We start from the raw sequence: 12,150 nt of genomic DNA, 5'->3' as shown, positions 1-12,150 counted from the left end.
ACTCAGCTGAGTGGGAGTGCCCTGGCCTGATGGAGTGGCAAAACTTGAGAGAAGTGGGGAGAGATTGGCACCGCCTAGTCCAGCACATTCCTCTCTGCCCAGAGCCTCTTCCACACCCCTTTGCCCCACAGTTTCCAGGACTGGGGAGGTCTCTGAAAATACAGCCCTGAGCCCTTTGGCATCTTATCAGTTTTCATAGGTGTGCATCTAGCTCTAGCCTGGGTGAGAGGTGGCTAAGAGGGCTGACTGCCAGCATGAAAGAGTTCTCTCCTATTTTTCATCCCCTGACTTGTACAGCTATTGGGCATCAGCTGTATACCAGGACCTGTGCCAGCCCCAGGATATATGCCTACAAACACTGTCACCAATGAGTGTCAGGAGAGTGGGGAGTCTGTTATTGGAGTTTGGAGGTCTCAGAGAAGCACACAGAGGGGACCATCCTAGTAGGGATAGGGCTGTGGTGGTTGCTTTCTGGGGAGGATGATCATGTTTGGTTGCAGCTCATAGGGTGCAAGTTTGGGGTTGCCAGCTAGGGGATGTCTACAAGCTGGGGCGGCACCCCAAAATACCCTAAAGGTGTTTTCATTGAGAGCTAGAAGCTGAAATCAAGTTGAGTGTTTAGGCTTCCCTGAAGAGGGTGTTCTGGTGCTGTTCTCTGCCCAGAAATCAGCAAAGCATACCAGCCAAATACCTGGCTAGTTTAGCCTAGTGATCAAGGATCTTAGTTGGCCCAACTTCGATTCTGAGTTGGAGCCTTAGGCCCAGCTTCAGACTCCTGGAGCAGTCAGCCAATACACATAGACCCAACCATTGGCAAGCTAGAGGCAGTACCTGCTCAGCCTGTGCCAGCCAGGCTTTTCTGTGGCTGTAAGGAGTCGAGCAGCATGTGCGTCAAAGCATGTGCAAGGTTCCATGAGATGGCTATGCCTGTTCAACTCAATAAGGAAGCAAGGACCTTTGTCGGCCCAGGCCTATGGCTTCAGAGGTAACATAATAGTTGGTTCTGGCTTCCCCTGTGCTACATACAGAAGAGACTGGAGAGTGGGGTGGTAACAGCTGTGTCAAAACTGAGGGGTCTGGAGTATTGACAGAAATCAGACCTAAAGTGCCTCCCGTGGGGATCCCAGGCCTTGGAAAGAGTGAGCATGCTGTTGTGCGCAGATGGTGTGCTGGGCTGTTTTGCCCTGAGGCCAAGATGGGCCTGGGCAATCGTTGCCCCAGGGTAGACTGACTGTCCCTTTTAGGACTACAGACTTAATGGGAAGGCACTGAAACACTTTTACTCTTGACTCTAGGGCAGTGGGACAGACAGATTAAGGTCACCATTCTCAGGGTGTTCTGGAGAAAGGGTCAGCCATGTATAGAGGCCTCAGCTCTATCCCAGAGCACTAGGTGTCTTCCCCCCCCCACCCCGCCTTCCTCCTCCTGTCTAGCCACTCAGGTAGCAACTTGTCCCTGTCTTGGGACCACCTTGTCCACTGGACTTCTGCCACAGTCCCTTTCTTTTTACTGTCTTCATCAGAATCTAGATAACATCATTTCTTGATTTTTTTTTTTTTTTTTTTTTTTTTTTTTTTTTTTTGGTTTTTCGAGGTAGGGTCTCACTCTAGCCCAGGCTGACCTGGAATTCACTATGGTGTCTCAGGGTGGCCTTGAACTCACAGCGATCCTCTTACCTCTGCCTCCCAAGTGCTGGGATTAAAGGCATGCGCCACCATGCCCGGCTCATTTCTTGATTTTTTTAAAAATATTTTTATATATGTATTTCTTTATTGATTTGAGAGGGAGGGAAGGGGGGAGAGAGGCAGATAGAGATAGAGGATGGGTTTGCCAGGGCCTCCAGCTACTACAAATGAACTCCAGATGCATGTGGTGGCACATCTGTCTTTGTATGGGTACTGGGGAATCAAACCTGGGCCCTTTGGCTTTGCAGGCAAGTGCCTTAACTATTAAGCCATCTCTCCAGTCCTGTTTTTTTGTTTTTTGTTTTTTCTGTAGGAAAGTGTGTGTCCCGAATACACAAAACCTGCATCCATGTGGGTGGTCCTAAACATTCTGTGGGGTGTCATGAGAGCAAACCTAGGAGCTTTTGAGTCTTTGCCACTTGATACTTCTTGGCAAACTGCCACCCCTAGGCTATCTCTGTCATCCTGTTCACCCTCTGCCTCTGTCCTTAGAGCAGCCCAGAAAACCCCTGCCAAAAGGTGTTGGGATTGAAGAACAATTCATCTCTGACTGTAGCCCATAGCCTTTCAGTAAGTTGGAGCTGGAAGAAAGGAAGTACCAGGCTGTCAATACATTGTGGAGACTGACCTCAGGCCAGCAGGGTGGATGTGCAGTTAGCAAGGGGTCACAGTGGGCAGTGGACAGTAGCTTGATGCAGACCCCAAGCAGATAGCCTCCAGGCTGCCCTGCCTAGCCCTGGCTTTTCTCTAGGTAGTATTGTCACTCTCCTCTCAGTGCCTGTCACTGTTTACATCTTGTTTAGCCACAGGCCAGAGTTTGATTTATCTCCAGATAGCCCAGAACCCCTCATGGGCAGAATGCTGTAGAAGCTCAAAGCACTGTTCCCAGGAAATGCAGTGGTAGCAGTTAAGCCAGGCTGAGAAGACTGTGGCTTCTAGACCCCTTGGTGCTCCAGCCTCTCACTCTGCCTGGACCCCAGTGCTGTGGCAACATGGCTAGCTTGCCTTCATGTTTCTTGTGGCGGCCTACACAGGTCACCTGGTGCCCAGGAGTCTTGCCAACACTTGGAAGCCTGTTGTCATTGGCTGCTGACAGCTGGATAGTGTGTGGGAAGGCAAGAGCCATGAATCAGTAGAAGGTCTTAGAGGGATTAAAGTATAGCCAGCATGGTTCAGAGACTTGGAGCAGATGAGGGTGATCAGTGAGGCCAGCAGGGACATTCAGGTACACATGATACAGGATCCACATAAAACTCAGTAGAGTAGTCAAGGCTAGAGGGATAGCTTAGCGATTAAGGAGTTTGCCTGCAAAGCCAAAGGACCCAGGTTCAATTCCCCAGGAGCCACATTAGCTAGATGCACAAGGGGGCGCAGGCATGTGGAGTTGGTTTGCAGTGGCTGGAGGCCCTGGCACACCCATTCTCTCTTTCTGTCAAATAAATAAAAATAAAACCTCAGTAGTCAGTTGGTGTTAGGTATTTGGCAGAAGCACAGGAAGGATCTGATTTGGGTGCATGTGAGCTGAAAAGAGGGGCATGGCTCTGATTGGGAGAGTCCTGTTCTCACTTTCTTAGCTAGATGGGTGATTAGACACATTCCCCATGTTAGGGTGCCAGGTGGGAAGTACCCTCACTCAGGTCAGAAGGCAGTAGGGATGGAGTGTGGTATGTGGTGTCCTGCCTGAGAAGAGCCCCTGAGATAGGTTGGGTAGGGGCATACCACAGCCCAAAGAACAAGTAAACTAGTAGGTTCATGAGGACATGAAGTGGGAGGAGGGATGGGCTTTATAGAGGGTGGTCAGCTGAGAGGAGGTAAGCCCTGGGTACCAGAGCAGGGCTTGGTCATGACAAGTCTCTGGGGCAGATGTGAGTAGCCCAGGTAACATGCAGCTGGGCAGATGACAACTGAACTGGGAGAACTGGGGTTCACATCTACATTGGTTGTGGGTGTGAGGGACCAGAGATTCTGGGGCTTCAGCCAGGTAGGGTTTTTGTCAGGGCGGCGAGCCATTGAGATCATGGGGGACAGAGATGCAATTTCTTGTCAAAGAGAATCCTATGGGGCTCCAGGCCCACTTGCCTGGGTGATACTGTCACGTGAGATGGGAAGCTGGAGGGCAGGGCCTCAGGATTCAACAGGCCTTTTTGCTCTGCCAAGGGGAAATAGCCTTGAACTTGAACTACAAGGGGATGGATTTAGCTGCAGGAGTCTGTGGTGGGAACAAGCAGGTCATCCCTTGGTCTTTCTCTGTACATGGTTTACTTTCTGTAGTGGTTTGAAATTTTAGTGGTACTGCATTGTGTGTGTGTGTGTGTGTGTGTGTGTGTGTGTGTGTGTGTGTGTGTGTGTAGAGAGAGAGAGAGAGAGAGAGAGAGAGAGAATGAGAATAGCCATAGAGTGCTGTTACAGGAAAATTGAGTTGAGCTATGTGCTAAGGGTGCATTAAGGGTGCATATCCCATACTATTATAAGGTCTTTCTGGTGTTGTCATTTGGCACTGGGGTACTCAGTACTGGCTGTTTCTGGATCTGATGTCTGTCAAGCACCTAGCAGAGTGCCTTATTTGACTATGAACATGGAGCTTGTTGCTGACCTGGAATTTTATTTTCATTCCCATAATCCATAAGCTGTCTGAGCCTTTCCATAGAGTCCTGGTACTCTTGTGAGTGACCAACACCTTCCCTAGAATTGCTCTGGCCCAGTTGAGGGAGTCAGGCATAGCCTAGGGCCCTGATCTCCCTCAAATATGGGGTTTCTGAACCCAGTGATGTGGTCCCAGACCCCACTATTGCCTGCCTGGGCCCTGAATTGTGGCCACACAACTTCTCTTGAGTTTCAGCAGGGGAGGATGTGCAGGGCCATGTAAAATGAATGTTGAGACTGCAAAGGGCAGCTCATGGGGCCCATCCCTCTAGTTGTCCAACTCCATGTGTTGGGTATGTGGGTGGGCCATGCCTTGGGGTGGTCTGTACTCAGGGCCCTAGGAGGTAGGCTCTCCTGGGCAGTGCTGTGGTACTACTGTGGGGCCTTTGAAACCAGCCTGTTGATGCTATTCAAGCTTGGGCCCTTTCCATACCTTCTTAGTGTGCTACTTGAAGGCTTTACACCCACAGGCATCAGAACTTAGGTCTGGGAAGAGCCCCTCCAAGTGCCCCTTGTTGGAGTCACTTGTTCTCTCAGGTGAGTGTGCGCCAGGTCCTAGTGCACAGGGTCCATTCATGAAGCTGGAAAGCTTGAAGGTCTTTTCTATCTGGCCAGGGGCTGCCTCCTGTTTGTTCTCCAGAGTACATTCAGTGATTTCACCAGTCCCTGGTCTAGGCTAAACAGGCAGGTACGAGGTAGAATAGTGTAATGGAAAGAGGAACCATTGGAGTCTTTCTTAATCTGTCTTGTCTGTCTGTCTATCTGTTGTTTTGGTTTTTTTGAGGTAGGGTTTCACTCTAGCTCAGGCTGACCTGGAATTTACTATGTAATCTCAAGGTGGCCTTGAACTCACTGCAATTCTACCTCTGCCTCCCGAGTGCTGGGATTAAAGGTGTGTGCCACCATGCCTGAACCATCTTTTATGTTACTTATTTTATTTTATTTTATTTTTAATTTTTATTAACATTTTCCATGATTATAAAATATATCCCATGGTAATTCCCTCCCTCTTATTTTGGTTTTTCATGGCATAGTCACACTCTGGCCCAGACTGATCTGGAACTCAACACTGTAATTCCAGGCTGGCCTCAAACTCTCAGTGACTGTACTACTTCTGCCACCTGAGTGCTGGGAATTAAAGCTTTGCACCACCATGTCCAGCCTCTTCATGTTTTTTAAAATATATTTTTATTTATTATTATTTTATTTATTTGAGACAGAGAAAGAGAATGGGTGCTCCAGGGCCTTCAGCTGCTGCAAATGAACTCCAGATGCATGCACCCCCTTGTTTGCATGTGCAACATTGTGTGCTTGCGTCACTGTGCATCTGGCTTAGGTGAGAACTGGAGATTCAATCATGGGTTTCTTAGGCTTCACAGACAAGCACCTTAACTGCTAAGCTATCTCTCTAGCCCCTTTATGTTTTAAAAGCAAAGAATAAATAGGCATCCCAGAAAGGAGTAAATTCAAACCATTGGCAGCCAGTAAACAAATTATTTTCTGCCCCATGTGAGTGGTACAATGCAAGAACTTAGACATGAGTTTTTGCCCACAAGACTCCCAGACACCACCTCTGTCTGGTCTCTCCATTAGGCTCCCCCCCCCCACACACACACACCTCCTGTTTTCAATTCTTTGCCCTTTGTGAAGTGTGTGCTGGGACAGCCTGTTTTGAGTCACATACTCTGTAAGCATTCCTGTTCTCAGCTGTAGTATCTGATCTATCCAGCTTGGCACATCTTCTCAGAGACCCTCATAGGTGATTAGAATGCTGCTGAGCCTTTGTGATTTTAGACAGTCTGTGGAATAGAGACATGGGATCAGGACCTGAAAAGTTCCTATATACTGTAATAGGTACTTAATGCTCCTACTGATCAGAAGGGCAGGGAACTAGGCTCCTCGCTGTCCTTGCTACTTCGTGATGGGAGGCATGGTGAACGGTGATCCTGTCCATGTAGCCTTGTGAAGATGGAGTAGATACATGGTAGTCCTCCCTTGACTTCCTGCTGTGTTCCTTCACAGCTGTTCTCTCCTGGGTTCTGTCCCTCCATGAACTCTCTCACTGGTCATTGCTTTTGGGGACCCTAAGGTACATACATCTCTGTTTTTCTCTGCACCACCACTGGTGATCAACTGTGGTTATTGTTGCAGAAGTGGAGCCTTCTCAGAGCCCAGAATTAACCCAGAGCCCTCAGGTGGGTCAGAGGGCTGTGGTGACCTATAGTCTAATAACTTGAAAAACAAGGGTCACAAGGGAATGGGGGAGAACATGCTTCCTTTGGGGAATGGAGTGTCACCTGAGGGGATTTCTTGAAGAGAGTGGATATCACCTATGGAGAGTGGGGTATTGCCTGAGGATATTTCTTGTGATGCATGAGCTGTCACCAGGGAGACACTTCCTATGGCTGTCTCCTGAGGAAGATTGTTTGGTTCCCTGGCCCTGAACCAAGGTGTGGTCTCAGAGGAGACCCCAAGTATAGCCATATATGAAGTTGATGTAAGGCTGCACTCTGGAACCATGGGATCTCCTGTACCACCCAACTATCCAGTCCATTCCTCTTCAGACATGGCCTCAACGTTGGATGTTCACTTCCCTGAAGGTGTAACACCAGCTTGAGAGCCTGTTCAGTGAGATGCCTCAGGGTGTCCCCACCAGTTAACAAGCTTTCCCTTTTTCCTCTTGCAGAAGGACATGGCCCTGAAGCCACATGAGCGGAAGGAAAAATGGGAACGGCGCCTCATCAAAAAACCCCGGGAGTCAGAAAACTGCCCATCTGCTGAACCAAGTGAAAACAGGCAGCCCCTGGAGGTGGGCAGTCCTGCACAAGACACAGAGTCCACTTGTGATGAAGGGACCAGGAAGGTCCCATTGCAGCCCTCCAAACAGGTGAGTGTCCTGTGCCCCTCCCCCCTGGGGAACCTCTGCAGTGGGATTTGTCTCCCTAGGACCACACGAGCACCTGGATGTACTTCATCATTGCTGGGTTCCTGGTATGGGGCAGACAGATAGGATCCACGCTGGTCATGGAAGTGTGGAAACTTGCTTGCCCAGCTGAAGAGGCCTGCCTGGCCAGTGCCACTGCTTTGCTTAGGAGCACAGGGCTGTGTGCTGGCCAGGGTAGGTGACAGTGCCAAGCTGATAGGCTGGCCCCGTTTCCCCCTGCGTCTGTCAGGTTCCGCCGACTGTGGAGGGAGTGGTCAATGTGTCTGTATATGGATGTGGGGATCAGGCTGCTGCTGAGGAATGGGAGCGGTCGTCTATAAGGCTTGAGGTTGGTGGTTCAAGTGTGAGGAGCAACCAGGAAATAGTGTGTATCTCCCCTCTTCCCCCCCACCCTGGGGTGGGGAGGTGCTTCTTGCCCAAATGGGGTCAGGGCTGAGGGGGTTGTCAGAGCAGGTGGAAGCTGGGCTGGGCTGCAAGAGCATGGGTCTGCCCTGGGTCAAGGCTCAGTGCTGCAGCTGTGTGCCTCCTGGGGACCCTAGGCCTACTGCACCCTCTTTTCAGAGACGGGCTCTTCTCTGCAGTTCATGCTCTGCTCTGAGCTCTTTTGGGAACAGGGATCTGGAGAGGAAGCAGCATGTCTCCAGGTCCTGGGCTGGATGGGGGTTTTGTGGGCGCACCTGCCCAGGTGGACACGTGCTCTTTCTTCCATGCAGGTGTGCTCCCCAGAAGGGGGGCCGCTCCCAGCCAGCCCTTGGCATCGGAACGGCCCGGCCCAGCACCAGCAGCAGGAACAGCCCAGCCAGTCCAGCCAGCCCCAGGGGTTCCTCCCAGCCCCGTGTCAGCCCCGCCAGCCCCAGCGGCGACCCCTGGGTCAGCGCACCTGGTCCCAGCGGTCACTTCTAGGCTTGAGACAGCCCTGCCAGCCCCGACGGTCACTTCTGGGCCCCCATCAGCACCATCGGTCCCAGCATCTGCTTCCAGCCCCAGATCAGCTCGGCCAGGCCCAGCGCTCACACCCGGCTCAGCCCCACAGGCCATTCTGGGTGCTCCCAGGCCCGAAGCAGCGCTACCAGCGTCTGCGGTCCCTCCTGACTCCACGGCATCGCTACCGCCCACTGCGGTCCCTACTGACCCCATGTCACCTCTGCCGGCCCCTGCGGTCCTTGCTGACCCCTTGTCACCTCTGCCGGTCTGTACTGACCCTATGGCACTGCTGCCGGTCTCTGCGGTCATGGACCACACCGTGTCTCTGTGACCAGCCCTGTAGAGCTGCCTCGGGGCAGTGCTGTCGACCCCCACAGTCCCTGCTAGCCCAATGCCAACAGTGCCAGCGCCCGCAGTCACTTCTCACCCTGCAACCATGCCGTCGGCCCACCAGCTCCCTGTCAGGCCAGTGCTGCTGCCCCCGTCGGACACTTCTAACCCCACGCCATGTTAACCAGCCTCGTAGGTGTCTCCTGGGCCAGCCCAGCTGCTCCCAGCGGTCACTGCTGGGTCTCAGACAACCCCAGCAATTAGTTGAAAGTCCAGAGCAAACTAGCCCACCCAAAGCTTCTCTGCTGAGCCCCAGACAGTCACCCCAACAAAAGCATCCACTTGTGAGCCCAGAGCAGCCCCATCCACCCAAGCAGCCACCCTTGGGCCCAGAGAAACCCTGCCAGACCCTGCGGTCACTTCTGGGCCCAGGCCGGCCCCGCAAACCCCAGCCATTACTACCCTTCCCTGATCGCCCTTCACTTCTAGGGCAACCAGGTCCATCCCGCCAGCCTCCTCTGAGGCCTCTGTGTCAGCCAAGGCGGCAGTCCTTGCTGGATCTGGTGCCAGCTCGTCAGCCCCAGTCTTCACTCTTGGGCCATCCTTGCCAGCCCATTAGGTCACGATGGACTCGATACTTTGCCCCAGGGGTGGCTCGCCAGGCCCCATCTGTGAGTCCTGGAGCCTGAGGTCCACAGGTACCTCCTTGGATAAATTTGTCATGCTGTCCCTCAGTGGGCTACACTAGTGAGCCCCCTTACCTTTCAGGCCTAAGATGATTTTGCAGATTGGCCTGAGGCCTTATCCAGACAGGGCCTGGCTGATGGTCATTGAAAACTGAGGCACAGCCAGAGGCAGTAGCCCCTGCTGTGTCATGATGGGGCCTCACCTATCTCACCTGAAGGAGAGATGGACCTGGTGTCTTCCCATCACCCTACTGTCCCCTCCCCCCACTGGTGTCAGGCATCTTGGTGTTACCATGCCCCTCACATGCTGTTTGTGATCAATACCCCCTGGGAGAGGGAACATAGCCACTCTAAGAACTTGGAGCCTGCTGGCATCCCTCAGTGTGTTTTGATGCCTCTAAATTGCCAACACTGTCTTTGCATCTCTGAGTCTCCATATGTGTGTGTGTGTGACATGTATACTGTGTCTGTATGTGGTAGGCACATGGGTGTATGTGTGTGCCTATGTGTGCCTTAAGGCACATGAACATGTATGATGGGGTGCCAACCTAGGCCTCATGCTCTTACATGCCCCACTTCCCCCCATATACACTGCATTCCCTGCCCCAGATAGAATGGCCTATGTGATTTGGTCAAGGTGTGGGTTTGGCTGGCCAGGTTCTGGTTGCAGCCATTCTGGTAATTTGATGTCCACTTGAAAACCCTTCAGTTATAAGAAGGGACACTCAGGGGTGGTGACCCAGGGGCACTGGGGCACCTGAAAATCCTCCTCTACCCTTGCCCTGGTAGCATACTACCCTGCTATCAGCTTCCCCATTCCAACACCTCACTCTGCAGAGCTGTTTCAAGTCTTGTACCTGTCCCACAGCCACCACCTGTGATCAGGTGGTGTCCCACCCCTGCTTCAGACCCTAGTCTCAGAGCAGCCCTACAATCAGATCTCCTAGAGTCCCAGTGGCAAGAGTGAGCCCCTGGAGGGACGTAATCTGGTGAGAGCCACTATGCTGGCTCCCTGGGATGCGCTGAGCTGAATGGGCCAGAAGCCTCTGGCTAAGCATCCATTTAGTGCTTTACCTGCAAAGAGTCACCTGGGCACCTTGGATGCCAGCTCTGTCATAGAGAGGAGGGGCAAGGCATCTGATGACCCCTCCCTTCCGCACTGGCCCCAGACCCTGCATGTGGGGCCCCTCCCCCTGGCCAGGGCAGTTCTGAGTCCTACCTACTCTGTGCAGGAGCCCTTTAGGTGCTCACCTGTAGTCTCAGCCCTGGAAATTCAGGGCTTATTTTTTGGATTAAAGAAAAGAAAAAAAAATGTCATGCCATTATTTTTTGATAGTGTTTAAAATATAAGCAGGTAGCCAGGTGTGGCTGGTACAGAGGTAGGAGAGTTCAAGGCCACCCTGAGACTACATAGTGAATTCCAGGTCAGCCTGGGCCAAAAATTGAGACCCTACCTCAAGAAACAACAACAAAAAAAAAAAAAAAAAGAGAAAAGAAAAAGAAAGCAGATGATTGGTGTCTCCTTTGATTTATTCTAACACATATGTACATATGTTTACATATCCGAACTTGATCTTCCATTTATTTAGCACTGAGCAGAGACCTTGGGGTTGGGGGCGCTCTTCTGTTCAACCCCTTGGGTCTAGGGAGGACTGTTGGGTGCCTAGGGCATAAGCAGTGTGGAGGACCCTCTGAGCCACAAACTGGACACCTTTGGCCCAGGGTTTAGGGGAAGTTCCATTATGTGATTATCCACGGCTGCCCTGGACTCAACCCCTCTACTTTACCTGGACCCAATGGCCTACACTGGTCCTCTGCTGCCCCTTAGTGGGAGAAAATGAAACTGACAGTGGGCAGTCCAGCAGGGAGAAGGGCTGAAGTTCCACAGTCAGCTGGGTTCTGGGGACCTGGAACTGGACCCTGTGGATACTTGATGAGGAAGTCACCCAGGTTCCACTTGAACCTGCAGGTATTTGCAAAACATGGCTTTGACCCTGTGTTCACTAACAGCCTGCTGGGATGCCAGCACAGGGAAGATGAAGTTGCTATGACTGGTGGTAGCCACTGTGTATTATGCTCTGAAAGACAGTGTGGCTGGAACTCTGATGTTTCTGAACACCTGGAGATCCATGGTGGACTTGGCAAATTGAATTGGTGGCTAGTTCTAATGTGTCTGACTCATCTTGCCAACCAGAGTGCAGAAGGGGATAGCCCCCTGAGTGATGGGCTGGGTTTTTTTCCTGGATGGGGGCTTGGGTCCTGGCAGCTGCAGGGGGCAGTCTGAAAGGTAGGGATCCTATGAGAGAAGACACTGTGGGAATGGGAGCCTGGGTGAAGTATCGTCACCCACGTGGCCACCATCCCCCATTCCTTGCCACTGGGGCTTCCCAGGCTCACTGTACCAGAAGGCTCAATGCAGCCCTCACCATCATGGACAAGGTACTACCCTGAGGGAGGGTAAATGACCATGTGATACTGTAGATTTCTCACAGATTCTGTGAGGAGTAAATCCTGTGACTTTCTGTTGGGGCAAATTTTCAGAAAGCAACTGAGGTAGTTTACTTTGCTCCCAGGTGTCTGGGCACTCCCTGTAGTGGGGACCTGGAGCTAGAAGGGCCCTTGGGCTTAGATACCTCAGTTGTGCCAGAGTCAGACCATTAGTTTGGGCAACTCAGTGAGGGATATAAGTAAGCATGGGCCTCTCTCAGGGCATCAGTCATTCCCAGAGTATCTGCATGTGCATGTATGTACTTGCCCTACCTTTTCATGAATGCAAAAGTATGTTTCGCTTGGTAGAATCTTGTGGCACACCCAGTCTCGCCCTGTGTGTTAGGAACACCAACTGCTTGCAGGAAGCTGCAAGGACCTTCCTGGCCTCGGTTACCAGGTTTGACAGAACAGCTGCCAGCCCTCCTTCAGCCAGAAGTTTCAGAAACAT

General features: G+C 51.9%; 1 protein-coding gene across 17 annotated transcripts in view; it reads left to right on the top strand.

Moving 5' to 3' along the window:
- Positions 1–12,150, top strand: part of Fbrsl1 (fibrosin like 1) — an 84,444-nt gene that overhangs the window by 11,493 nt on the left and 60,801 nt on the right. For 16 of the 17 annotated variants that reach the window (XM_045155894.1, XM_045155888.1, XM_045155886.1 and 13 more), the window contains exon 2: positions 7,015–7,215. In XM_045155894.1, coding sequence (XP_045011829.1) covers positions 7,015–7,215 — 201 coding nt within the window. Of the gene's footprint in view, positions 1–7,014; positions 7,216–7,985; positions 9,635–12,150 lie in introns of those variants that run through there. The other variant, XM_045155896.1, reaches the window with a different exon arrangement.

This window comes from Jaculus jaculus, chromosome 8 (genome assembly GCF_020740685.1).
Source record: "Jaculus jaculus isolate mJacJac1 chromosome 8, mJacJac1.mat.Y.cur, whole genome shotgun sequence".
In the NCBI taxonomy this organism is placed as follows: Eukaryota; Metazoa; Chordata; class Mammalia; order Rodentia; family Dipodidae; genus Jaculus; species Jaculus jaculus.
The sequence above is the reverse complement of the archived record's forward strand: the minus strand, read 5'-3'. Positions and strand labels throughout refer to the sequence as shown.